Below are 27,790 nucleotides of genomic sequence, written 5' to 3' on the forward strand. Positions count from 1 at the left end.
CCTGGGGAAAATGTGGATAAAGAGAGGAGGAGGCAAAAACCCAAGGGAGAAGGAGGGGAACTACCTGTCTGAGGCCAGGAATGCTAGAGCTGGTAAGTAGCCCACCCTGGTTTTGTTGGGGTACTGGCATGGATGGCTTAGAGCCACGCTGCAGCCACCTCTCCTGGTCCCAGCTTCTCCCCTCTGACCCTGCTGTCAGGGGCAGCCCGTAAGAGGTGACATCCCAGCCTCAGGGCAGGCTGAAAGCTGGTGTTCCCTGCCCCTCAACACCCTTCATCCTTCCCACCACCTGACTGCCAAGCTGGGTGGGCTCAGGCCCCCAGTGCTACCTTGGTGCTGGACGCTGCCCATACCCTGGGACAAAGCATCCCCTGGATGCAGCCGCACCCTGCAGCACCCCCAGTGCCAACCCCTCTCCCAAAAAAGTGCACCCCGGTGGGAGCAACCTGTCCAGCTTCTCCCTGGAGGCTCTGCCTGGCTTGGTGACCCCTCTCCCAAGGGGAGCAGGTCTGATGGGAGAGGGGACACCTGGCAGCTGCCAGCCCCGGTCAGGGGTGAGGTACCAGGAGCAGGGGAGCTCTGGAGGTTTTATATCCCCTCACGTAGGAACATCTCCAGCAGCACCTTCTTGGGAGGTGGGGAGCAAACAGTTAAAAATACAAACAACTGCATTAAAAAAGTAAAACCAAATCCAGCCAATTAAAAAAAAAAAAAAAAAGCCCAACCTAAAAGACCAAACTGTGACAGAGGCTGGGGGGAGGCGCCCGGAGGGCTGAGCAAGAGCCTTCACATGAATCCCAAGGTGACAGGGTGAGGTCCCACGTCACCCTTAGAGGAGGAGACATGCCCAAGAACAGACCAGCGGCATGAGGGAGAAGTGAGGTTTGGAGCCTCACTTGCTGCACTCTCCTGCCATGAGATCTCCCATGCAATGCCCAGCAGCACGGGTCCCCTTGGATGGCTGCACCTCCTCGCTGCCCCCTGGGTGCTGCCTCTGCGGTGGCGAGGGGAGCAGACACCACATTTTTACCATTGCTACCTCCTCTGTTCCGATCCTGGAGGAAGAGAAATAGGTTTCTGGCAATAGTTCCAGTCCAGATGTGAAAAAGGGAGCTGCTAAATGTCCCGTTCAGCCCCAAACCCCTACCCTCCCTCCAAAAACACACCAGCAGCAAGACAAGCCTGGGAAGACTCAGAGATGATTCCTGCCTCCCAGGAGGGGACGTGGTCAGGGCTTCCAGTGTCCAGCTGCTGAGCAGAAAGTGCTGACCCCACTGGGGGGCCTCCCAGGGAGGAGGGGATTGGGACAGGCCTTGCAGCCCTGCCTGGCCCAGCAGTTCCCAAAGGGGAAGGCAGCAGCCTGGCCCGTGAGCGACTGCCTGGTAAAGGTCCATGTTCAGCCTGCAGGACAGATGGGGAGGCTGCCTTTCCCCAAGCCAAGGCGTCGGGGGGTGACTGGTGCCTGGAGCAGACTTAGACTATAGAAAATGTTCATTCCCCAGCACTGCTGCGTGGGGAAAACAGCTCCCTTTGAGCCAGTGCTCCAAGCACCCTGCATGACAAGTGTCCCAGCGGTCCTCCTCATCACAAGTCCGCTTGGCTCAGTCTCTGGTGATGAAGGCCACAGGTATAAATAAACCCGCTACCTGCTCCTCTGCTGCAGTATGCTCATGTGGCTGCTGCTGCCTCCTGCTGCTCCAACTCGTCCTCATAGTCCGAGACGTAGGACTCCATGCTCTGCTTGGCCAGCAGCTCCCGCCGGGCTTGGAGTCGCTCACAGCGGGGACAGTGGGTGGACTTGAAGCAGGACTTGTGGTAGCAGGCTTTGCACTCTACAAGAAGAGAGGAAGGGCATCTGAGAGCTGCAGGCTGGCAGAGGCTGACCCAGGCTTGTCCAGGAGGACACTGCAGTCCCCTCCCTGTTTCTCCCCAGTACCTCACCTTCACACGTCCTGCACTTGCTGAGCTCAAAGGGGAAGATGATGTCGTCTTCATTCTGGCAGAACTCGCAGATGAAACCTTTAGCTTGGCACAGCTAGAAGAAAAGGTGAGGAAGAAGTGCTTAAATGCTCCTCGTCTCCCTTGCAAGCTGGACAGGAGGTAGAGGGGAGAAGGACTGTGTCCTGCTCTAGTCACGTGCAACGGTCCATCTCCAGCACAGAGCACAGCAAGGCAAAATCAAGGCCATGTGTTAGGGAAGAGAAAGTCAAAATGGGCTAAGAAATATCCCACACCCACTGGGCAGCAGCTCTGTGTAACAGGCAGGAGCAGCTAGCATTTAACCAGTTAATTCTGTGGTTGCTCTGCATGTCAAAGGCCTCCCAGTGGCTATTTATGCATTAAAGCCTGCTCCAAAGGGTGCTCCAGAGGGTGCAGAGCTGCACAGGAGGTGGGTGAAGCCTTACCATGCATTTCTCAACGTGCAGGCTGCCTGCCTTCAGCAGTTCCGTCAGGCGAGGCACCAGGTCCCCCCTCTTTGTGGCGCTGAGGTCACTCAGGGAGTAGAGGTGCAAATCCTCCGTCAAGTGGCCGGGCACTGCATCAAAGGCGTCTAGGAGGCTGCAAGGATGGAAAAACTGGAGCTCAGAGCAGAGGGATTGCACAAAGTCCTCTCTCTGCACTGCTTCTGCTTTCTCTCTCCCTCCACTCAGCACTTTACCGAGTCACCCTGTCATTTGTGGTGGGATCTTGGAAAGAGCCCTGACCAGACACCTTCCATGCCTGGAGGAGGAGGCTTTCAGGAAGCAAGGGATGCCAACAAGACCCTGCGTCAACCCCAGTGACTGCAGCTGATGCAGTGTGACCTGGTGCATCCACTGGACTTCACCAGCTCCCAAAGCCCCCATTGAGCTCCTCTAGACTTCAACAGTGCTAGAGGCGAGAGACAGGAACAGGCTCAGAGATTACAGAGATATCAGGACAGACTTTGAAAACCTCAGTTTATCCCCAGTCTGCACAGACCCCCATTACAAATTGCCATGGGACAGGCACAGGACAGCAAACACCTTAGCCTCACATCACTGGACTCACTCTTTAGCTAGGCGGCAGGTCTTAAACATGTTCTTCATGTGGAAAAGCTGGATTCGCAGCATCTGGAGAGGAAGGCGGGACGCAAGAATCAGTAAACAGATCACAGTCCTTAGCTAAACATGTCTGCCCCGTTTCCTGCACTGGTGAAATGCCTGCTGCTCCTCAGCTGCAGTTTCCCAGGTATTGAGACATTTACAGCATGCTGGATAAAGGGAGCACAACCAGTCAGCATGTGCTTCAGGAAATAAAGCACCAAGGCCCAGCTGAACACCATGCAGAAATTCCTTCCCCCTACGTTACTGTACAGGAAACAAGATGTGAACGGAAACCCGCTGAGGTTTTAAGCTTCAAACCCTGAAATATCCTCTTCTCCCCAACCGCTCCAGCACGTTTTTACAACTGGCAGCCACCCACCCCACACAAACCCAACGCAGAAAGGCACGAGAAGGGTCTTACCCACACTTGGTTGAGAGACTTCACTTTCCGGTACAGGGCAGGATTGATATCCTGCACGTTGAAGAGTGGGTCACTCCAGATCTTGCTCAGCAGGTCTTTGGAGAAGTTGCTCACGTAGTACTTGCTGAAGTCCCACTTGCGCAGGATGCGGCTGGGGATGACCATCTGGGCATTCTCGTGGCAGCACTGGCAGAAATACTTCCCCAGGTACTCACAGTACCGCATCCGCTTGATGTAATCTGGCCCAGCCCAGGAAGACAGGGAGGTCGGATGATGTGCAAGCTCTGCCCTGCCACGTATCAGACTCCCAGCACTGCTCAACATTCCCAACAAGCAGGGCGTTCTGCCTGCTGGCACCTCCTTCAGCCCCCAAGTTCTCAACACTAGAGTCTGCACGCTCCCTGTGGACTGCAGAAGTCTTTGGGACTGCCCTGTGCCCATCAGTCCCATGCGGCCACAGCTGCCCTATGCATTCAGGAAGGACAGCTAAGCAAAGAGCTCAGCAGCTGTACCCTCAGCAGAACCTGCTGGGAGCTTTAGGGAGACACAAGAAAACTGTGACCCAAGCTTGTGGACACAGACACTGTAGACCCTGAGAAATGAGGACGAGTGTGCCATTTTCCCAAAGACCTCACGCTGAGCTCTGCCACGACCCAACCCCTCTGCATCTTCCCACTCATTCACAGGCTGTTCCCTGCTTTCCAGCTATGGGTCAGGGTCCCACCACTCACCAGGATCAGTCCGGATGCCACAGCCCGCACAGCGGTAATTCTGCTTGGCCACAGCCACCTTCCTCCTGCCCAGGGACAAAAGATGACATGCATGAACCCAGCCCTGATGACACCTGGCACCAGAGGAGGGGCACTGTCCCAGCTCTCCACGGCAGGGACATTCATATTTGTTGCCACCTAAGTGTGGACAACACCTAAAGAGAGGGGAAAAGCCCCGGTGCACACCCAAGGCAGCATCCACAGGCACCAGCTCCATCGCGCAGCAACAGCTGCTGGAGATGACCAATGTGGATTAACCAGGCTGAGCAGAGAAGCCCCGCCAGCGAAGCAGAAAGGGCAGAAACTCCACGTTGGCATTGCTGGGAAAGGGGGAAAGGGCAGAGAGCCCAATGCTACACAGGTCCTTACGTTGGGGCTGGGTGAACGTTGAAGATGATCTGTGGTCGTGGGGGGGCCCACTCCAGGTTTCCTCGCACCCGAATCCTCAGCTTGTAGATGTCGGCGTGTTCTCCATCGTCGGGAGAGATGGGCAGAGAGTCAGGGATGGGCAGGAGCTGGGAGAGGCAAGCAAGAGGGTCAGATCAACGCACTTGGCTGGCTTGCCTGAAACCTACAACTGCAGCTCCCTGAAAAACTGCCTGGCACCCAGTGCCCAGCCCGGCTGCTCCAGCTGAACAGAGGAGCTGGAGAAGGGATCCTCAGGGATCCAGGCACTGTGCTGTACAAGGCTTCAGTGGATCTGCCACTGCTATTTCCATGCAGGCTCTTTCTCACACTTTCACTGATCTCCAGGCAGCCCAGGAAACTGGACAAGTCTTCTCATGCTTCCCAAGCAGAGCACTTGTCCCAGCTCACTGGGGTGTGATCCTTCAGCCCTTGGGGGCATGGGTAGCTCATGGGCAAGCAGAAGAGCCTGGCAGAGAGCTGGTGCAGGGCACAAGATGCTGAACGAGAGCAGCAATGAGCCCACGTCCCTTACACCCCCAGGACAGCACACATTGAAGAGCAACCTGCATTTCGGGGAGACAGCAGGCTCTGGGAGGAAACCACACGGAGGAGGGCTGAGCACAAGACAGGCAAACCCACTAAGATGCCAGTGTTATTCTCTGCAGACATTAGTGGGAAAAGGCCAAGGCACAGCTGCCCAGGAGGACGTGACAGCAAAACACCCCAGGAGAACATGCTGCAGGTAGCAGAGAAGAAGCCACTTCCACAGCACTGCAGGAGATGCCTCCTGTTCCTACAGCTTTCAGCTCTTCTCTCTGGTGCCTCCAGGAGACCCTGACAGACCTCACAGCATGCTGACAACTCATTTCCACACTGGTGCCTCAATAAAGGGACCACTTGGCATATTGTATGTGGTGTGAGAGAGGCACCAAACAAGCCTGCTGTCGTTGGCAGGGGCATCAGGGATGACACACGGGGCCTTGGGAGCACTCCGAGCTGCCCTGGAGGTTTGCACCAACTCTGGCAAACCTCCCTCTTGCTTCCAGAGCCACACTCAGCAGAGGAGGGGAACTGGTATTAGGTGCTGTCTACACCCAGTCCTGCCTCCAAACTACCCTCCACGCCAGAGGGGAAGATGTGGAAGGTGTTACCCGGCTGGGCACTGCTGGCTTGAGCAGTTAGTGCACACTACAGCCCACGCATGCTCCCTCCGGGCACACTGTCCACTCCCAACGTACCAGCAGGAGCTTTCTGGAAAGCTGCCTTTTCTTATACCAGCTGGGACGCCTAAAGAACTTTTTTAGAGACCGTCTCAGGCCCTGAAAACCAACAGCAAATAAGCTATCAAGGTCCTCAGCCAGAGCAGCTGGTGAGCAGCCGTGCAGGCTGAGCAGCTCCCCCAGCTCTGCCCCGCACCGCTCCCACCTGTAAGCTGCTGCTGGTCCCACATTGCTTCCTTTCTCCTCCTGGCTGCTAGGCAAGGCACTGCACAGCAAGCAGCACAGCCTGGGCAAAATCCATCCTTCCCTCCTCACAAAGGGATTGTCAGGACCAGCAAAGGCCCGAGGCAGTGGGCACAAAGCCAGGGGTTCACAGAAAAGCGATCAAATAATCAGTGACTTGGGATTTCCAGAGAGCAGCGGGAGCTTTGCTTGTATGCTTCTCCAATCACTGTGCTTAGGTGCTTCCTTCCTCCTGTCCTGGCATCCCCATGTGCCTTGGTGGAGCCACCCTGGCCATTCTGGTACCTTCCTGTACACACACACACACACGCACACATTCACACCCCTACCTTCTGTGGAGCATCGTGCTCGGGGACGAGCCATTCCAGTTCGGAGGCAGCCGGCAGCTGCATGCCCTCAAACTGCTTCAGCAAGCCCATGGCAACGGCTTCTGCTGAGTTTGAATTGCTGAAGGAGTGGGATCTGGTCAACAAAAGGAGTTAATGCCAGGGATCTCAAAGCTGTGCCCTCTTCACATACCCCCGTCCTCTGATCCCATTCTAAGCTCAAGCTGAAAATGCTCCCTCAAACTCTGGCACCTTATTTCTGCACCACTACACAGGCTTGCAGATGATACGGACGGGAAGGGGAATTGGGTACCGAGACATCTCACTGCAACTCAAATACTTACATGGACTCTGAGGAGAGAAAGGATTTCCTGCTGGAGTCTGGATTCCTCTTGATGTCTGCATCTGAATCACAAACAAACATGGTGAAGCAGACCAGGCAGGGCTGGAGGGTGCACTCCAAACCAAAGCTTCGCTTTAAAACTCATCAAGCTGTTTAAAAGCACATAAACTACAGCATCAACTTCTGCCAGTAACACGGAGCAGCAAGGAGAGGTGCAGTCTAATCCGTCACCTGGTGACATTACAAGGCAAGGACGTGGTGGGATGATGCAAAAACACAGTCAGACGGGGACTTGGGGGTGACAAGTGGTTGCTGGTGCAAGTCACACACCAGGTCCTAGCGGTTATGTGGCCTGAAACATTGTGCACACATGGCTGGAGCTAGGAGGGCACAACAGCGGGGTTAGCTAGAAGGTTTAGTAGCTCTCTAAGCAGTACAGGTGCTGCAGGGCGTTAGCAGTGGATGCAGAACCCTCCTCTCTACTTAACCACAACCTGTAAGGGAAGAACGTGGCCGCGACACAGCTTATCAGCTGCTGCACCACAGGGGCTGGCAGCCCTGCACTCAAGAGACAGGTCAGCATCCATGCAGAGAGCTGGCCCCTGCAGCTGCGGAGGCCACAGAGCCATCATGCCCCTCCTGGGGGGCCAAAGTCCTAGACAAGGTTCAGGATGCTGCAGGGTCCAGCTCCCTCCAGCCCTCCATCAGCTCCCCAACAGCCCTGGGCTGCCCCATGTCCCTCCTCGGTGCCTGTCTGGGTACCACAGTGGTACCCGAGGGGTACCTCCATCACTCATCACTTCCTTTCACTCCAGCAGGTTTCTCTGCTGAACCCTGACACAGAATTCATCTGGATGGCAGAATGTCGCTCTGCTCTTGCACCCCGAGCAGGTCGGCAACATGGACCCATGCAGAGCTTGTCCACTCCTGACCACACTCACCCTGCAGAGAGCCAACGCCCCGAGCTGTCAGCTTCCCTACAAAGAACGGGGCTGCCCTGGCTGGAAGGGGAGCAAGGATTTCATAAGGATTAGAGCAGAGTGCTCTGCGGGAGCAAATGAGCCTGCCTTCGAGTGATCCTGGTTTCAGAAATGGAAAAATGTGCAAAGAGCCCACGGCAAGCCTTCATGGTCCTTCCACTAAATTTACAGACTTGCGCTAGCAGAGGTCAGCTTGGACACACAGCACTCTGTGTTCAACATCCATTGCTAGAAACCAACATGAAAGCATCCTAATGGTAAGGAACCCACATACCTACATCATGCGAGCAGACTTCTAGCGCAGAAAAGAGGGAATTCAGGCAAACGCAGCCTCCTGACCACGTACAACACCAAACAGACAAACCTACCATGCTCTGGTACCTTCAGCTCAGTGCAGGAAGGCTTTGCATGGTCCTAGGCTATGACGAACTCAAGCAAACAGTGGAGCACACACAGCATCGTATGGGCCAAGCAGTACCGGGAGATTTGGGGCAGAGCCCAGTTCAGGCACTGGCATCATCTCAGGGATGGCCAAGGGAGACAGATTTGGCCCTAGGCTGCTTCAGGGGCTAGAGCCGGGATCCTGCCACCACTCCTTCCCCAGCCCTAACTGCAGACACTCCACAAAGATCTCCAGTTACTTGCCCAAAACGCCTCTGCTGCCAACGCTTTCACCACGTGGGACAGTCCCCAGGATGTTGGGGAACAGCACCCAAACCCAGGGAAGTCACCGCAGCCCCCAGGTGCCAGCTTCAGGCCAGGAGGAGCCACCCTGCACTACACCCACGGGCGCTGTAAACTCTGGGTACAGCAGAGCTGCCAGGAAGCTCTGAGCATCAGCACCGCTGGCAAGAGCAGTGTGCTGATGCCAAACACCTGAGAGGAGAGATCAGCAGCAGGTAAGCAAGATCTGGCTGCACGTCAGCCCAGTGTCCAGGGCCTCCAATATGAATAAAACGCCTGTACCCTGACTGCTCTCACTACTTTTCCCTTCTTTGTGGAAGGATTCTTCCCTGAGTCAAGTCTGGGCAGGAAGGGAAGGGTTGGCCATGGTTTGAATCGGAGTTACAGCATGCCAGCTCTGCAGAGTCAAGCAGGATAACTCTCCCCCAAGGCACCTACAGCTTCAGAGTGCTTTGGTCCTGTCCTAGCTCTGCCTGATGGCCACAAGCCAACAGCAGGGTCATTTTAAAAGCAAGGTTTCTTCCTTCCTGGCTCCCTCCCTGTCTCACACATCTCATCTTCAGCAGACAGGGAGCTGCAGGGCAGCTCCATCCCAAGCCATAACGTTGGAGAGGAACAGAATTTCTGGGATGGAGACCTGGTCCCACAGCGTAGAGGGCTGTGCTCTCACCCAGCCCAGCAGCTATGAAGCTGTGCCTTTCCCTTCTCCTGAGCCACAGCCCAGGCAAGACAAGCGTTCCCCACAGCAGGCATGTTTTGTGTATACAAACCACTGCAAGGCAAAACACCCTGCGGGACGGTGCCGTGGCAGAGCTCCTCTGCTTCCTCTCTGTTCCCCCACAAAGCATCACCCTTCCATTAATTTTCTTGCTGACACTCGGATGCTACTGTGTCATGGTTCCCAAAGCAGGCAGATCACAGATCACAAGGATCTGGTTTACACACACAGAGCAGTGAGGGAGAACAGCTGAAATATCCTCACTAGTGGCTTGAGCCAGGGTCTGGAAGTAAATTTTGGTGATTTTGTGCCTGGCCTGAAGCTGACCTGCTGACGCAGCATGAACTCAACACCTCGGGAACCTGTACAGAGATTGAGGCCTCTGCGCCCCCTGTAATACCCCGAGGGGACACACTGAGAAGTGTGCACGTGCGAGGCACACACACGCACACACCTTGCACACACACGCACGCGTGCCGCAAGGGAGCACTGCGGGGTACTACCTGAGAACAAGGAAGCCATTGACACTGAGAGGCCGTTCTTGGACATTTGAATCAGGTTAGATCCATCGTTACCATCTGTATAACACGGTGATGACAAAACAGTTCACTTCAGTGCTTTGGCCAGGCCAAAGGGAAAGGGCATAACACAAGAGTAGCACTTGCAGGAGAGAAGCCCAGAATTGAACTCACACACCCCTCCGTGGACTTCAAAACCGAGCCCAAAATCTAGCCCTCGGGGACTGAAATGAGGGTTTTGTTGTCAGCAGAGACAAGACTGAGAAGTTCATAGCTGGAGACTGGATTACTCCATCGTCTCTCATCGCACTTCTAAAGTCAGCGTGATGGAGGTACTGCTGAGAAATGAGTCATCCACCCCAGAGGTGGAACAAGGTTTTGAACAAAGGGGATGCCCGGGATGCCCAGGAGCCCAGGCAGGTCTCCTGCATGCAATAAGCTCAGCTGTCCCAGCTGCCAGGGCCAGAGACCACAGCTACAGCCAGGATGTGACCAGCGGTCAGTGCTCCCACCCAAAAGACAAGTGGTCAAAAATATGTCTCCTTCTGCCTGGGCAGGAGCTCTCCCATCTCTCTAGCTCTGACAGCTGCTCTGGCAAGTGAAACGGGAACCACGTACCAGCTAGAGGCACTGAATGCGAAAGGATTACAGAGGATTTTGAAAGAAAGTCATGCCACCACATGAGGGAAACTCATGCTCAGCATTCAGCCGTTTGTTTGGGAAAAGCCATCCTGAAGGCCAGAGGGACATGCTCTTCTTGGTGTGACTGACCTCAACGCAATCACGCCCAGGAGAAGCCTGGCTCTATACAAGCCACTAATGCAGCCGTTCCCTCTCACCTTGTATCTCGTACTCTTCCACATCCTCCGCAGAGCCAGAATCAGACAGGCGCATGGAGCCGCGGGAGCTGAACTGGGACTCGCTGTCTGTCGCCACAAGGCCTGGGAGGCAAAGAAAACACAACCTGTCCCACCAAAACACAACAAGGCCATCAGTGGAAGTGGTCTGGATGGGTCACTGACAGCTAAGGGAGATCGGAATAGCCAGATGTGGCCATCCTTGACAGACATCAAGGTTGGAAAACGGGTTGGTTATTGGTTCAAAATGAAATCACATTCCTTAATTCAGTGTCACCAGGGCACAAGTGTTACGAATGTATGGTACTAGCCCCAACACGATCTTCAACAGAAGTAGTTTCACAAATCTCTGCAGCACTCCATTAGCAGTATGATTGTTTCCCATAAAAAGTCAGGAAGGCAGCATGCTGCAAGAACAGGCAATGGACAGAAAACCCACATCCCACCCGCTGGTGAGCCACAAAAACATCACCCACTGTCTGAGCCCATCTCCTGGCAGGCAGGGAACAGGTGCTTGGTACGGATCTGCTGGCGCCTAATGCGAATCTTTTGTTTCAGCTCCTGGATCTCCTTGTCGCTGTCTTCCTCCTCCTCCTCCAGCTGCCGGCTCATCATGTTGCATTTCATCAGCTCGATGGCAGCGATCAGTGACTCTGAGATGCTGAAGTGGGCATTCTCCTGTGAGGCAAAAGCAAAAGCATTTGAGGTTGTACCACAGGGAAATTAGAAAGCCTTGGTAAAACGTGGTTCCCTTCCAGTGACAGGAAAGAGTTTAATATTTATGGAAGGTGGCAGAAAGACCTTATGCGCTCCTGGCCCTATGAAACCTTACCGTCCTGTGATGACCTAGAAATTAAAGCCTTCTTGGGCCAGAATACTTGCAAAGCACAAGGAGAATCCTACAAAGAGACGTGCAACACATCCACTCCGGGGAGTCAGCACATGTCCCTGAGGAGCCCCAGCATGTTGCAGAACTACTGTGTATGCTGGACGGGCAGATCTTGGTGGCCAGACAACGATGTGCAATTCACCATGGAAGTTCTGTGCACAGCTCTACAGCAGGAAATACTATGGGATTCTCTCCCCCACAGAGGGAAGTATCACTGAACCTGCACCAAAATCCTTTCTCCTGAGCACACAGGCTGCTGCTGCCTCCCTCACCTTCTCCAGGTCTGCGCAGCTGCCGAAGTCCTGCTCAGAGAGGTAGCTGATGAGGGACTGCCCTTCCGAGGGTCTTCTGAACATCCCTTCCCCCGAGCTCAGGTACTGGCCAGAGTCTAGAAGAGCAAGAGACAAACATATGAGAGAAGGACCTGGAGATCCACTGCTCAAAGCACTGGGTAACAGCCCACACTCTGCACCAACACACTGGCTAGCCCACATGGCCAACAGCTGGTCTGTCCCACCCTACAGATCGAATTGGATCTCTGCTTCATCCTAATGGGGAACAGCGACCAACAAAGGGCCATTAAGGTGACAGGACAAAACGTGACAGCAGGCATCCTAAAACCAGGTGCCCTGGAGCACAAGGACACCCTGATCTCAGGCAGCCCTAGGGCACCACCACTGCACATGCATTCACAATCACCATCCCCACACGTCCTGGGCAGAGCTGCTAACACAACAGCCAGGAAAGCACTCCTGGCAGCCTCCAGGTAACCAACGTTTGTTGTTCAGGATAAAACAGAAGATGAGGGATACCCCAAATAACAAAACAATATGAATAATAAACACCTCAGCACACCGTAGGCAGCACAGAGGGTACACACCCATGCCAAAAGTGCACTACAGTACATGACCAGGAGCAAACGTCCTGACTCAGGCTCACTGTACTTACCATACTCCATGTAGAGGGAGCTGGGTGTGCTCAGTTCGCTGCTCTGGGTGGAACCAGACACTGTCCCTCTGCCTCTGCCCGTGTCACCATGGGACTCTGCAGGGGAAGACAGCACCGGGCACACATCAGGATCCCAGAGGAGCCCGGACCAGATCTCAGTGTGAAATGGAAGGAGCTCAACATCACATGGGTGGACACAAATGGATGGGAATCAAGGAGGGAAATCCTCTGCTTGGCTAGCCTGCTCTGTGCCATGCCTGAGGCCAAGCCCAAGAGGGAACAAAACTAAAGGGGCATTTCAGGCAGGAGAGGAGGAAGGGGAAAGGAGAGAAGCTTGTGAGAGCCATGGATCAGTCTAGTCCTGAGCCTTCCTCTCTTTATCCCCTAGCAGATCCAGGGAATGCAACAGCCTCCAGCAAGTGCCTCTGCCAGCCACTTCTTCCTCCTGGAGCATCTCCAAGAGTCACCCCACAGGACTGGGTCATAAGACAAGTGGACCCTGAGCAACCAAGGGATCAGTGGGGCTCGCAGCCCTGAAAGGCGGCCTGGGCAAAGGTGAAAGGAGGCATATGAAGGACGCACTCTCACTTGGCTAGGAAAAGCCAGAGCTCCCTGCAGACAGCCCCAAAGTCAGGACTGCAGTGCTCAAGGTGACCTATCCATGCATGCACTGCAGGGCCACCTGCTGCCAGGAGGAGCCAGTGGGGACCGCCAGGAGCTGGCCTCATCGGGGACAAACAACCAGCAGTGCTCCCTGGAGAGAAACAGCCCCAGAGAGCAGCCGAGCTGGGTGACTGGAGGACTGTGGGAAGGCAAAAAAACACCTCGGCTGGAGCTGAAAAGCGCCTGGCATCCTCTGCTGGAGTGAAAGCTGGCGCAGAGCACATCTGCACACTCCTACCACCTCCAGAAAGGAGCCTTTTCAGCCATGGACATCTGAGCACCCTGAGCTAGGAAACCCAGTGCCACCGCTGATCAATAGATGCAAAACAGTCCATTTTTTAGAGCTGCTACTCTCTCTCTGCCCAGTGCGGTGCAGCACCTGTGAGTCCCAGCTCCCAGTGCGAACAGGGCTAGCTGGGATGCAGCTGAATTCAGCCAGCATCAAACCACCCTGTTCTGCAGACCCATTCCATGAAAAATCTGGTGTTCAAACCCACAACTTCCTAGCTACCAGCCCTTAGTCGCTGGTTCCCAGAGCAGTAGGGGGTGGAAGAGAGGGCAGGGGAAGCGGGTCAGGGACAGCCCTTCCAAACACCATGCAGGAGAGCTGGGTGCCAGCCGTGGCCTGGTGTACCGCTGCCAAAAAACAAGCTGGGATAGATCTTCAGTCAGGTCACATGCACAAACCTGAGGCACCCTTCAAAGCACCACCTGGCAGTCAGGGAACACAGAATTTTTTGTTGTTTTCTAAATGGACATTAATGGGTTGATGGAAATCCTGAATGTAATGCAATGATCACTAATGAAGGGCTTATTCTGGCTCCCAAACCTGCCACTGGATCTTCTATTATAATGGTGATATCCCTGAGGCCTCCTGGACAGACAGAGGAGGAAGAGGGCAGCAGTAAGGGAGAGAAAACAGAGACAGACTGGTTACTACTCAGCAAGGATCTGTGTTTCTCCCACGAAGGCAGCACCAGCGGGACAGACTCTCAGACTGGCTGTCCCTTCACGCCCCACTCCTCCCGCCATGTGTTCACCATCCAAGGAAGGCCCAGCAGGTTACCAGCACTGTGACAAGAAGCCCATGCCTCAGCCCAACACCCTGCCATGGCCCAGGTGGACAAGGCCAGAGGGAAAGCAGACAGCTAATGGCACAACATCACTGGCGTTTTCTAAACCTCTGGTGAAGGCCACTGGGAAGCTGCCAACACCAAAACCAGACTGGCCCTGGGCATTCTGGGACACAAGATGTCAGCCCGTGGCTCCACCATGGAGCAGGAAAAGGAAAAAAAAAAAATCCAAACTGCTTGCCCACTGCTCCCCTCGCTCAGCTGTCACACAGAGTCAAAGGGGCAGCCAACATCCCGCTACTGGTGACTCCCACCTGGCCACGGTCCCACATCTGTGCCCACATCCCAAAGCCACCCTGTGCACCCCGAAAAGTAGCCCCATTACCATGCAATTTCCCCGAGGCCACATTGGTGTCAGAGTGCGAGCGCACGTGGCTCTTCTTGAGGATGCCCTGCGGGGCTGACGACTGCCCCTCCGAGAAGCTGGACCGCCGCAACAGGCCCAGGCCCCAGCTCCCACCTCCGCTCGCCCCCTGCTCCCCCAGGGAGGAGACCGAGTCCAGCTTCTGGGAGCTGCTGGAGGAGAAGAGGTTGGAGCTGCTGCTCTTGTTGCTGCTGGTGCTGGCGCTGCTGCAGGCCCGGCCCCGACGCCCCAAGTTGCCGATGGCCAGGTACTCTGGCCCATCGTTCGCGTCGCTCTGCGCATCGTCCTGGCTCCCCGTCCAAGTGTCCTCGCTCTGGCTGGTGGTGCTGGAGCTCATCTCGCTGGCTGGAGAGAAGGGGTCCTTGGGTGAGGGGACGCGGGAGCTGGGCTGCTCCAGGGAGGTCCTGCCCTCGCTGAAGGAGGAGGACCGGGTGGCTGGGCAGCGTTCCTGGGGCTGGCTGGTGCTGGAGCAGACGGAGGAGCTTGTTGGTCTCCTGTCTGAATGGAGACAGGAAGGGGACATCGCACACCCTAGCACAAGCAGACCACCCTATGGCACTAAGCATGTGGCTTCAACCAGGCATGCCCACCCACCACAGGCAAAGGCAAGGGATCTCCATGCCAACACAGGCAGAGTTCTCCTCACACAATGAATCTAACATCAAGCACAAAGAAGGCAAACCATTGTCCCAGCTGCAGCTTCACTGCAGCTCTGCTTGGACCTGCATTTTGGCATCTGAGATGACCCAGCCCAAAGTGTGTGCTCTACAGACAGATGCCGAGTGAGCAAGGGGTTTGAGTGGGCTTCCAGCCCCCCCAGTTACCTGGCAGGCCAGACGAGGCTGGATGGGGCAGGCTGGAGAAGGACCCGCAGTGGCGCTGCTGCGTGCAGCCTGCAGATGGGGCATACAGGGACCCGGGGAGGGCAGTCAGGCTCTGGCTCTTTGTCACCGGAGAAGGACCTTCACCCCTCCTGGTGAGCTGAAAAGAGGTGGCATCATTAATAAATGAGCACTTACAGGGCTACGTGTCAAAGGAGCAGCAACTTGACATGCAGCACCTGCACAAGCACCTGCCCTGGGGCAGCAGGGTCTGCAGGGTGGGAGGAAACGCCCCGCAGCAAAGGGAAGCAGCTCTTTATTCACAGCTAAACAAAACGCCCCTGAAAATTACCAGGCTCTCAGCAAGATGATCCAGGCAGCCCAGCGCCCCAGGCAAGCGGCTCTGGTGTCCTTCAGCGTCACAGTCACGTGTATCTCTTGTCCCAGCAGAGGGACCTGACGCGCACAGGGATGGCAGTGACGTGCCGGCCAGCTGAAAGAACACAGCCCCCATTTAACGAAGTGTCATTAATTATCCTCCTCTGGGGAGCTCTCTGTAAAGAAAGCAGCCGCTGTTCCCCTCCTCTGGGGAGAGGGCAGCTGGCACAGGGCTGCACGGGGTCAGTGGCATCTCCTGTGAGGATGGCTGGCTCTGAAGCCTGGGACTTTCAGGACTTTAGAGGCATTTTAAAGGAACTGGTTCCTTCTGTCAGGGTCTCATACTCAGATTCTCAATGCCATCCAGAGCCAAGGTGCCTCACTACAGACATCGCCCCCCTACCCCGATCCCCTCTCCTTTTGCTATTTCCAAGTCTAGGCCCTTGTCCAACAGCTCTCTGAATGAGACATTGTACAAGCAGCCACAGCCGGACAGCATTTAGGGAAGGCCAGATGTACAAGCCGGGGGCCTCAGCTCACCATGGACGTGTCAATCTGAGCCAGCAGCCTGGGGTTGTTCTGCTCGACAGCCTCCAGGCACTGCAGCATGGCTGTGACGTGGGCGTCACTGAGCAGGAAGGCAGTGTCTGTGGGGAGAGAACTGCTGTCAGGGGACTCTCTCCTTACCACCCACAGCACCAGGGCAGCAGGAGGAGCAGGGTGCTCTTCTTGCAGCAGTCTGAGAGGCAAAGCCTGAGCCCTCACGGAGGGGTTTGCTGCCTGCACGTCATCCTGTAGGACAACCACAGCCAGCCCACTACTCTAAAATGCAGAATTAAAGAAAGATCCTGTCCCAGATCAATATACGTAATCTTTGTCCTTGCTGCTGATTTTTACTTTTTGACAAAATCTCAAGTTTTCACAAAAAAATCTTAACATCTGTGAAGCTGCACAAAGGGCTTCATTTTTCACCTACAAAGTAGTAGAAACACAGCTGTGTTTCCACATAACAAGAACATGAGGCTCTGACCTCTGATGATTAGAAAGCTTCCAGGGGAGAAAAAAGCCCAGAGTATTTTTGAAACAGATTTAAAACAGACTTTCTTTGCCCATTTTGTTTCTTTCTAATGAAAACACATTTCTCTAAGGCTTCTGGTGCAAGCCTGGACACAGGATTAAGACCAGACCAATTCACTACTTCCAGCAGAAACCTTTGAGCACATGCAAAAAAGCTGCTGCAAGAGAAAGAAGATGAGGATGTCCAGCATGTTTGCACAGGCTCAAGCTCCCGCTTGGGCAGCAGGGAGGGCCCAGACACAGGCAGGACCAAGCGTGCTCCAGACAAGCTTGCTGCAGAAAGCCTGAGCTCAGCTCTTCCGACATGCACCCGGGCTGTGCTTGCAGCATGGACACAGCACACAAGTCACCCACTTTGCCTGACAGCACACATTGCCCAGAAGCAAACTACCTTTTCTGCTGTCCCCTTCACTCACACGTGATGTTTTCACGGGAAGATGAAAAAGGCCCATTTTTATTTACCTGTGTAAAATTTCCTTATGTACTGCCTGTTCCCCAGGAGAGGTCTGAGCTGCGCCGAGAGGCAGTGGAACTGCAGGCTGTGCTGCAGCCACAGCTTGGCAATAGCTTGGTCGCTGCGGCCGTCTGGGCCGGGCTGGCCGTTCTCGTGCAGGCTGATGAACTGGAAACGAACACCAGGCACAAGTTAAGGCGAGAAGACGAGCAGGGATTGTTCCTCCTCACAGTTTTGGCCCCTAAGAGCAGCAGCTTTCCAGCGCCAGGCACTGTCTGCAGGAACACGGTCACATCCTAACAGCTTCCCAGCTACCAACCGAGGGAGCACAGGGAGACAGAAGCACTGGAGAGGAACAACACTTCAAAGGTCATCCAGCAGGAGCGACCAAAGTCCTCCTGACAGCCACCAGCAATATGAATTTCAATGGCATGTTCTCCCACCCCTGACCTGGAGGGACCCCGCGCTCCCAAATCTAATTGCTTTCCTGCGGTGACGGTCATGTTCTTGCTGACACATTAACTGACGCGTCCATCCTCACTGCCCCGGAGCAGACCCTGCTCACACCTCTGTGCCCACGATGGAGGGCAGCAGGGCAGCCACGGGCTGAGAGCATCCCCGTGTGTCAGCAGACAGCACAGGCCAGGCATGGAAGAATCAAATGAATGGTCAGGGCTGAGACACAACCCAGAAATGAGATGAACAAAACCTCTGGAGATTCATACCAATGCATCAACCGCTCTTGTATGCACAGAAGCACTGCCTGTGCCGGTTCCCTTGGTGACGCCAGTGGTACCCAACCAAGAGGAGCTGGAGACTGGCCTGTGAGAAATAAGGACCCGATTGTCTCAGCCTAAATCGCGCCGAGTTCCTGGGATGTGGCTTGCACACAACCACGTGGCTGGTTTGTCCATTTTTTACCCACAGCAGGCCAAGGAAAGGCAAACTCAGAAGGGCAGGCCCGCGGCCCGGCTGCTCTCTCCCCACCCACTGGGTACACAAAGGCACCCCCCAGAACTCACCTTCTCCAGGTGATGAGCAGAGCTGGGACTCAGCCGGCGAATGTCTTTCACGAACTGCCAGTAATCCTTCTGCCTGCAGCACACCTGCCCAGGAAGGCTCGGTTAGGGCCCACCATGCAAGTCCCACCTCAAGGCTGACCGGTGCGGCAGGCTCAGACTGGGGAAGCTGGACACCAGACACCTCCAGCAGAGCTGCCACAGGCCTGAGCAGGCACTGACAGGGGACGGGTGATAAACTTCCCAGCAAATACAAAATAAAAGAGTCAGCCAGCTAGGACAGGGTATTCAACCTAGAACATGACAGGACGGATCCTACAGCCTGTTCCCACCAGCCTCCTGCTTACAGGTTTGGGGACGGAGAGCTGTTCTGACCACAAAGCCCTCCAGCTTTGCTTGAGCACTCTTTAAATGCAAAGCAGGAGCACAAACAGCACGGTGTCAGCCCCAGTTAAGTGACAACATTTCCCATTAACCCCATGCTATCACCAGCCCCCAGCCCTAGCAAGATGGGCCTGGAGCTAGAAAAGATAGGAAGAGCAAAGTTGTTTTACAGAAGGGGAAAAAGAATCAGTGAAAAGGTACAGCATAATTTTATAGACATAAAACTGGGAAAGGGATCAAGCCACAAAACACTGACTTGATGTACATAAGGTGTCTACTGCACAGTCTACTCCCACAGTGACCTCCTTGTTGCATTCAGCCCACAAGTAAGAAGACAGCCGGTCCCCTCCGCTGCTTCTCCTCCAGCAGGTAAGATCCCAGCCCACCACACCAAGGAGACAGGGTAGATCTTAAGACCAGGAAGGGACGTGGCATTGAAAGGCTCCCCCCAAACCGCAAGAAGGACACTAAGGGCCACCAGCAGCTCACCAGAGGACCAGGGAGCAGAGCCAGCACCACCACCACCAGGCAGGAGCGGGCACAGGGCCAGGAGAAGGGTGACCTCAGGTGCTAGCTGCACCTATAGCAAAGCGTGCCTGGTGCCCCAGCCCTCTGCCCGTGTCCTCCCGGTCACTCTGCGCATCACCATGTCACGTACGCACCCCTCTCTGCCTTTGGCGGTCTGCCCAGGTCAGAGCTGGCCGAGCTCTCGTGTCACCGATCACCTCCTGCCAGAGCAGGACCTGGAGGAGGGTGCTGGCAGCTCAGTCCCACAAAAAGGGACAGGCTTCAGCGAGGGGATGCAGTGGGCAACAAGAAACACATCCCAGAAAAACTTGCAACAACTCCTGTCCTCTAACACCAGCCACCAACAAGGACACCAGCATGGCTGAGCACCGCGGGTAAGAAACTTGAAGCAGCATGCTCTGGCATTGTGTTTCCATCAGCAATTTGCTGTTTGCCTTGACTTTATTCAGAACTGAGTTATTTTTTCTTTCTTATTCTTCCAGTTAAAGAGGAACTGCAGAAGAGCTGCTGTTTTCCTCATCACTTTATCGGGTGTAAATGCAGCCCCAGAATGTCTCTCTTCACAAAAATGCTGTGTTTTTTTTCCTCCATCTCTACTTCCTCTTTCACAAGTGTCAGACAAATTGGTTCTGTTTTGTGGTTTATTTGTTTGAGGGGGTCATTTTTTTTTCTTGTTCTTTTTAAAACTAGAGTACTAAAACAGAAATTTTAGCCCTTTATATTCATCTGGGGTTTTCTGGACAAATTAACAAAATTCACTCAGAAGTTTAAAAACGTCTTATCCTAGTTCTCTTAACATGTACATATGTTTTTTTTTTAATTATTATTTTTTTATATTCCTAGTCATAGAAAAAGGCTGATACAAAAATAAATAAATAAAAGGAAGTTTCTCTGGAATGAATATGAGAAAACTCCAGCTAGGAAGCTGTATTTTCATGGGCCTTCCTTTGCAGCCATTATATTTGGAGTGGTGTCACACACATACAAAAATGAAGGAGCATTTCTAAGTGAGAACTGCCTTTGCATGTAGCATCAGGAAAGGACTGTGCAGTCCTACTTTGCAGGTGTCTGCTTCCTCAAGCTGTGGCATGAACTGTTACCAATACACGGATGAGTGGAAATAATTTAAATTTCACTTCCTGAAGTCTATTAATAGCACGTCTATCAGAAATGAGTGCCGTATTCCTCATATATAACGGGTAACTTCTCTCTTTGCTCAAGTCCCAGAGGAAGTCACGGGCCCACACCGCTGGGGACTAATGGCACAGAGCATCGCCTCAGTTTCATCTGCAGCTCCTAAATCCAGGGAGCGAAATCCCAGCCCTGTGCTGGAAGGGTCTGCCAGCTCCTGGAAGTTTATCAGCTTGGATGTAGCACTGCCTGAATCAGTGGTACCACCCGAGCCCAGCTGTACAAGCCTTCCCTGGGCTTCTCTGCACATCTGCAGCTGCGGAGCTGGCTGCTGGGAAGCCTGCCCAAGGCATGCCCTGCAGGCTTGCTGTAACTCTCCCTTGTGAAATAATTGCAGCGGTAATTGCAAGCTGAAGGGGAGATCTTCAGGCCTCTGCACACAACTGCTGTCCAGAGTAGGAAAGAGAAAGTCTTCCTGGCAATCAGGGAGATGGGGAGGGCTGGATGAGCAACTGCACGGAACGGCGAGAGCCTGGAGGGAGGCCCCATTCACGCCGAGCGCAGCTGCGGCTGCCAGCCCCTATCACTAACACAGCTAACCAGAAACAGTCAAGATACAAGGCTCTTCTTGCCAGACCTCACTGGGGAGTTATCCAAGTACACACAGCCAGTGGCTGACTCATGGCAAATTCAGCTTTATCGCTTCGCTACAAGCCTGCAGCAGGGCAAAAGAAGAGGCCTCTCCTCACAGAGGGCACAGATGCTTAATAAAACCGTGTCAGAAGTGCACAAGATGGAAAGAACAGAGGCTCAGGCCCCTCTGACAACCACAGTGCTCGTGATGCAAGCTGCAAGTGCCACCAGAGCTGCAGCAGGAGGACAGCGGGGCTGGCAGGACAGACACCTACCTTGTCGTGGATGAGCCCGTGGTAGAGGATGCTGTGCATGTCTCTGCAGAGCCGCTCCAAGCCGCCATACTTGGACCAGACGTTGGGGTTGCTGGTGGACACCAACCCTTCCACTGTGGTCTTCAGGTTGCCCAGCAGCTTCCAGTGCTCCTTCCTGCAGAGGAACACAGCGGGTTGCCTAAGGAGCAGCAGATATATGGCAAGAGGAGCTTCAGAGTGGGACGCGCTACCCTCAAAGAAGACTCTGGTCAGACTGAAACCTTTGGTAGTCCGGAAAGCAGCTTCAGGACTTCACACCTCTCTGTGGTCAAGCCCTGTGGTCTCCAGCACACGGTTTGTGGGCGAGAAGCCCTACAGTAACGACGTACGTATGACTGGCAGCCACCACCGATACAGCCTCCGGAGACAGCCAGAGCACAGACCGACAGTGCCCGCACCACGCTGCTGGCTGCATGTGGGCCACCGAGGGAGGACATCATCCCTGCCACTGTCCTGCCCACCTTACTCACCTGCTCCATCACAGACAGTTGAGTAGCAGTGGACAGAAGCACAGCACCTGTGAGCATACACCAAATCCAGCAGGCACTGCCTGCGCTGCTCCTGTGCTCACAGATACCAGTGCTCCCGAGCAATGTGCAAAACATCAAGAGCTTGGGAAGGACGAGGAAGCGTTCAGCTCCTCACAGGGAATAGTTGGGATCTGCTCAGGTGCACACGAGCACTTTGGTTGCTCGATTCAGGGACATGGGAGATGGACACAGCAGCGACAGCACAGAGCAGTGCCATGGCTTGCCTGTGCAAAAGCAGTTTTGGGGAAGGAAATTTTGGATGGTGGATGTCTGGCCTTCTCCATTCAAGCTTTTTGACAGCGATGCCAGCTGCCAAAAAGATGTATTCAGACAGGAGCTGCCCTCTCAGAAGCAACAGGAATGTTGCAAGGCATGCAACAGGAATGTTGCAAGGTATATTTGGGTGTGCAACTGTCAAAAAAAAAATGTGCCTCTGCAGGATTTTAACAAAAGCATTGGAGATAACAGGCTGGAATGAAAGTTTAACCTTTACACTGCAAGAACAAGCCCCAGTGTTTCAGCTCTTAATCCGTCTCCCTGCCCAAAATAAACCAGATTGCCAAAGTAAACAAAAAAAAAAAAAAAAAAAAAAAGGAAAACCTGCTTTCGTTTTCATCCTTGTGGGTTAAAGTATGGGCCGCACACTTCCCACGGGGCAGAGAACACTAACAAGCAATATAATCCTGATACTTGAAAATAAGCTCTTCTCGCCAATATTCTCCTTTTGAGACTTGTTTGTTATTGCAAAACTGATGAAGTGAACAAGCTGATAATGAAGTATTGGATCTACTTCAAGCTACCCAGTCCCTTTGCCAGGTCTCCCTGGGGAAAGCCACCACTTTTAGTGTTTGCCCAAGCTCGGATCACGAGGCGGCCCATCCATTCTGCCAGCACAGCTCGGCACTTGTCACAGAGACGGAGCAGCAGCTCTGCAGCCGAGCTGCCATTCGTAAGGAAGTCCCAACACATTGACAGTGTAGCAGAAGGAACCCGTTCACATTAAGTCTGGTACCTCCACCGCTGCCCAGGGCAGAAGAAGCCACGCTGCGGAAACTCCTAGAGCTGTACAACGATGCTGCAGTCAATCCCTGGTGCTCCTAACCCCATCCTAAAATGGGGCTACTAAATGTTAGCAGATGTCCAGAAAAATTCAACAACAGAGCCGTGTTTGCCTCCAGCTGCCCGTGCTTATGCTGGCTTGTGCCTGGACAGCAGCTGCTGCTTTAGGATCAGTCACACGATCGGAGTTCAGTCACCGATTCACAGCAGTACCAGCAAACGGGTTTATCTCGGGAGAGAATGAATAAAGCACGGATCTAAATCAAAAGCAGCTTCCTGAAGGAGATGTGACCTGATGAGACAAATAAGCCTCTGAGGGCAGCTCTCCCAAGCCATCCATCTGAACTGAGAGGCTTTTCCCAGCCCTGCCCTCCCGCCAGGGGTGCACAGAGCAGCAGCACCGGCCCCAGGTCAGAGAGCAGCCACCGGACACGAGAGCTCCAGCAGCTCCTCCCCGAAGTATTTCTGACACTCAGAGTGAGGAAATGCAAGTGAAAGCTCAGCCACGCTGCTGAGCTTCCAAGTCCATGAGTCAGGAAAACTCCCTCCTCACTATTTTGTGCTATAAAAAGCTGGCAGTGCGCACAGCAACGGGGGGCAGCGCACGCTGCAGGATGAGCAGCGCTCCCCCAGGGGCTGGAAAATCAGGATCCAGCAAACGGGAACCACAGCTCCTCTCATACAAATTAATCTTTAAACAAAATAACCTAAAAACGCTAAATCGGTGCCGCTGTCGCTGAACTCAGAAGCATACAGGAAACAATCAGCACAGTCGAAGCACCTCCACGGAGATGATTCAGAAGCTGCCAAAAGTGGATTAAATTTCTGAATCAACACAGAGACTCCCAAGGGACGGGGCTCGTTGATCCAAATGATTCAAAAGCATTTCACAGGTCGGATGCGCAGGACCTTACCCACACCCAAACCACAGCTGCTCCTGGGCCGGAGCGCGCTGCATGCTGAAACGCAGGCGGTGACACAAGCCCAGAGCAATTCAGACCCATACACCTGGCTGCAGGTGTACGGCAGGGAGGCACGGCACAGCCGACCACAGCCAGTTTTGACCGGACCTTAATTAGCAGCAGGATTTGCTCCCCTCTCATTGACAGAGCTTGGGCTGCCCGGAGGGATGGAAAAGAACCGGGTGCCAGCTGCCCTCCAGTTCCCTGTTTCTGCAGATGTTCAGAGCGATACTAAGAAATCTGTTTCTTTCTCACCAAATAAAGAAAATTCTTCTCTAGTTCTAAAAAAAAAAAAAAAACTAACACGCCCTGACACGGGGGTAAGGACAACTCAAAGCATATCATGAAAATACCCCTGCTTACAGGAAGGGCAAAGTGAACAACACACCCAGGGGAGGTCACAGTACACGAGCAGACCTTCCCCTGCGAGAACCATACGTGCTGCTCCTCCCGTGCCCTACCACGGGCTGCTTCCCCCCTCCAGGCCAGCCGGGTGCGTTTGCACAGCTCCTTGCTGCATCCCGCTGCAGCTCCCGGCTTCCCAAACACCGGGCTGGGGAGAAAGAAGACTTGGCAGGCCGGGGTTTGCTCTGCTCAATACCTGAACCAAAACCTGCTCTCTTGGGGTTTTGCTCACAGGAGCTCAGCCCCGTGCAGCCAGGGATGTTCTCTAACGCGCCGTGATTTACGTTACCCGGGTGAGAATCTGGACGTGCTCCAGCTGGAGAATCTGGACGTGACACAGACACACCAACCTGTGGGCAGGAACTGTTCGGAATACAATTGACAGTTTGGCATTGGAGTAATAAAAGACCGAACACAGCCTCGGAGCTGGAAATTGCAGACAGAAACGATGGGGAAATTCTGCAGGAAATTCTGCTTGTTCTCCCAAGGCTTTCTCAGTCCTTCCACACTAGCAAGAGTAGGAACAACCTCCGGGCCAAATCAGCAGAGCTGACTCAGAACAGACGCAGGGAACCATGCTGCTGAGTCAGGTGAACTTCATTTAAAAAAATAAAAATTAAAAAAAATCACAGAGGTTACCAATACCCAAAAAATGGAGCTTATAGAGCACGTGCCGTATGCCTTCCCATGCTCTGCAGGGGAGCAATCACTGCCTGAGCACTGTTCTCTACCTGGAGGCATCGCTTGATCCTTCTTAGCCCGCTAAAGAGATCGGGCTGCGGATACCGAGGTTGTTCGGGGGTAACCACAGAGGGACTTCTGCCACATCCCCAGGGACGTTCCTGCTCTGGCTGCTCCTCCTGCGGACTTCAAGGTGCCGGTGCCTTGCTGCTGCGCACAGGCAGCTCTGAATCCATCACAGGCAGCTCGGAATCCACCCGTCCACAGGTTTCCTAGACAACGAGCAGCACATTTCCTTGTGCTTTGCAGCCTGCTCCTCCGCCAGGCCTGGCGATTCTGGGAAAGAGGAATTAAAAGAAACGCAGGCTTCGTGCAGCTCAGCTGCAGCGACAGGGTGCAGCTCACAAGCCGAAGGAAGCCCCAGAGCTCCTTCAGCCCAGCAGCTCAGCCCCACAGCGCCCGGGGAAGGCTGGCTGGAAACCCACGTGCAGGGCAGCTTGCAGCAGGACTGGAAGCTTGCAGTTACTAAAACGGGGGCACAGCCACAAAAAGGTCCCCCAGAGAAGGCAGCCCCCGCCTGCAGCTCCCCTCAGCACCCTTCCCTGCACTGGCAGAGGACGAGGGAAGCACACGGGCTTTACAGGCATTTTCAGCCTCTCCCCCAGTGCTGCCCTGCTCCTGAGGGGGCCGGGCTGCCAGAACAGGCACGAGAGCCTCGTTTTCCTCTCCTGCCCTTGCAGAGGGAAGGAGTCCGGCGAAGTAACTTTTGCTTCTGCATTTCCCGTGATCCGTGTCCGGTCCGGCGGCGCCGTCCTCTTGCTGTCCGTCACCATCTGCAGCGGAGTGGCACCTCGCTGGGAAGGAGGGTGCTGCACCGTTTGTAAAAAGGACAAGGCAAGGCCCATGCCAAAATCCTCCCCGGTGCAAAATCAGGCAGCCAGGAGGGCAGACAGACACCTGCACGTGCACCAGAGGTTTGAAACCTTAGCTCAAAGGAGAATGGCTGGAACCACGCGAAGCATGGCAGCCCAAACCTGCACTGTGGTTTTAAAAGCGCCGGCCCCATTTTCACAGCTGGTACCGAGAACAGACACCCAGCAGCTAGCTGAGCCTGTCAGATAAGGAATGCCTCTTGTGTCAGGTTTCAGCCGTTCCCTCCACCCGGCCCCTCTCCATCTGACATCCATTCTGCCTTTCTGGTCACCACTGCCAAACTGGAGCCCAAAACCAAGACCTGCGAACACCTGAAGCGAGCAGCACTTACCACCGAAACGCCTCCAGGGAACAAGCTCTGTCACCGCTTAAATGCAAAGCAGAAAAACCGTGCCTAAAGCACAAGCCCGGATCACACGGACGGAGCTGCCGCAACGCCGCCGCTGTCACCTGCCAGGTCAGGGCACGCGAGCCACCAGCCACGTGCAGCCACCAGGCCTCGCGGCCAGAGACGGAGCTGGGGATTTGGTTTAAATATCCAGAGCGGGCGGCGCAGCCGACTGCCAGGAGGGTGGTGGGACACAACCCAAACCCCAAACCCAGTGAGCTGCGGAGGCACCAGAGGTGCAGCACGGGGACGAGGCAGGAAGGCTTCTCACCGAGCACTGGCAGCACAGCTGCTGCGTCTGCTGCAGCAGGTGACAGGGACGGGGACAGGGACATCGGGCGCTCATGGCACACGCCTGCCTGCACCACCATCACGCAGCCCTCTCGCCCATGGGTGCTCGGCGTGGCCAGGCAGTGTGCCCGCAGATACACGTCCCTGCTGTCTCCTGCGGAGCTGCTGCCACACAGCATGTCCCCATGGGTCCCCATGTGTCCCCAGCATGTTTCCATGTGTCCCCAGCATGTCCCCACGGGTCTCCATATGTCCCCATGTGTCACCAGTGTGTCCCCACGGTCCCTATGTGTGCCCAGCATGTCCCCATGGGTCCCCATGGGTCCCCAGCACGTCCCCAGCCGGTCCCCAGCGTGTCCCCGGCGCACACCCAGCTGCCACCCACCTGCAGCCCCATCCCCGGCTGTCCCCCGCCCCGGCCCCCCCCCGGGGTCCCCAAACCCGGCGCCCTTTCCCCCTCTGCCACCCCCTACCCGAGCACCGGCGGGATGCTGCCCCCCCCCTCCACCTCCCACCGGTGCCGCGCCTCCCGCGTGCACGCGCACCCCCCCCCCATCTCCCCCATCCCATCCCCATCCCCGCTGCCCTCTCCGCGCGCTCCCGCCGCCCCCCCCCCCGTGCGCGCCCCCGCGGCCCCACCTGCTCTCCGCGCGCCCCCCGCGGGGCTCGACCTCCATCCCGGGCGCGCGCACCCCGCCGCCGCCGCCGCCCCGCCGCCCCGCCGCCGTCACGTGGGGGCGAGCGCCCGCCCCGCCCACCCTGCCGCGAGAACTACAACTCCCGGCGCGCCCCGCGCGGGGGGAGGACTACACTTCCCGGCGTGCACCGCGCGTAGCGGCTCAGTGTGCTGGTGCTCTCCTGGGGGGGGTGTGAGGGGCTGGGGGGTTACACGTGATTTTCACTAAAAAGTAGTGAAATGAAACTTGACAAAGGAAAAACTGCTGCTGCTGACGTCAGGCTGAGAGCAGTCAAGGGCAAATTAGCAAGGGAGGTAAGAATTAAGTATGTCTCAGGAGATACTGGTGCCTCAGCGAGGGTTTCTGTACTATTTTGCATAGCAGAAACTTCTTGTAACTGTGCTTTTAGTAAATACAGGCTGCCCACTGATGAAAACGCACCGCCGGAAACATTTCTGAGACTACTGTGTGGCTTACTGCACTTCAGCATTTGGGGGAACAGGAATCTGCACTGCCACTCCAATAAGAAAACATTTCTCAGAAGACACTTAAATAGGAGACCGGGACTCCCCACG

General features: G+C 54.9%; 1 protein-coding gene and 1 long non-coding RNA gene across 5 annotated transcripts; one reads left to right on the forward strand and one right to left on the reverse strand.

Annotated features, from left to right (window-relative positions):
• Window positions 1-185: 185 nt before the first annotated feature.
• LOC118157697 (run domain Beclin-1-interacting and cysteine-rich domain-containing protein-like) lies at window positions 186-27,279 on the reverse strand. Of its 4 annotated transcripts, none has more exons than XM_035312134.1 (23): window positions 27,178-27,279; window positions 21,251-21,404; window positions 18,303-18,386; window positions 17,289-17,448; window positions 16,290-16,396; window positions 15,724-15,864; window positions 15,375-15,531; window positions 14,512-15,048; window positions 13,883-13,927; window positions 12,391-12,486; window positions 11,715-11,830; window positions 11,030-11,231; window positions 10,536-10,637; window positions 9,682-9,756; window positions 6,798-6,858; window positions 6,457-6,589; window positions 4,626-4,771; window positions 4,218-4,282; window positions 3,487-3,725; window positions 3,031-3,092; window positions 2,406-2,559; window positions 1,942-2,035; window positions 186-1,832 (listed from the first exon to the last, which is right to left on the reverse strand). In XM_035312134.1, the coding sequence occupies exons 1-23, from the start codon at window positions 27,213-27,215 to the stop codon at window positions 1,669-1,671; spliced, it is 3,132 nt and encodes a 1,043-aa protein (XP_035168025.1). In that variant the 5' UTR covers window positions 27,216-27,279; the 3' UTR covers window positions 186-1,668. The 4 variants fall into 4 exon arrangements, with proteins under 4 accessions (XP_035168025.1, XP_035168029.1, XP_035168027.1 ...); XM_035312138.1 differs by lacking the exon at window positions 27,178-27,279 and adding an exon at window positions 22,420-22,567; XM_035312136.1 differs by lacking the exon at window positions 13,883-13,927.
• On the forward strand, window positions 24,457-24,855 carry LOC118157699. The gene is made up of 2 exons (XR_004746703.1): window positions 24,457-24,576; window positions 24,711-24,855. It is a non-coding gene; the product is annotated as an uncharacterized LOC118157699 (long non-coding RNA).
• Window positions 27,280-27,790: the final 511 nt, after the last annotated feature.

Source organism: Oxyura jamaicensis (assembly GCF_011077185.1).
Source record: "Oxyura jamaicensis isolate SHBP4307 breed ruddy duck chromosome 9 unlocalized genomic scaffold, BPBGC_Ojam_1.0 oxy9_random_OJ106486, whole genome shotgun sequence".
NCBI lineage: Eukaryota > Metazoa > Chordata > Aves > Anseriformes > Anatidae > Oxyura > Oxyura jamaicensis.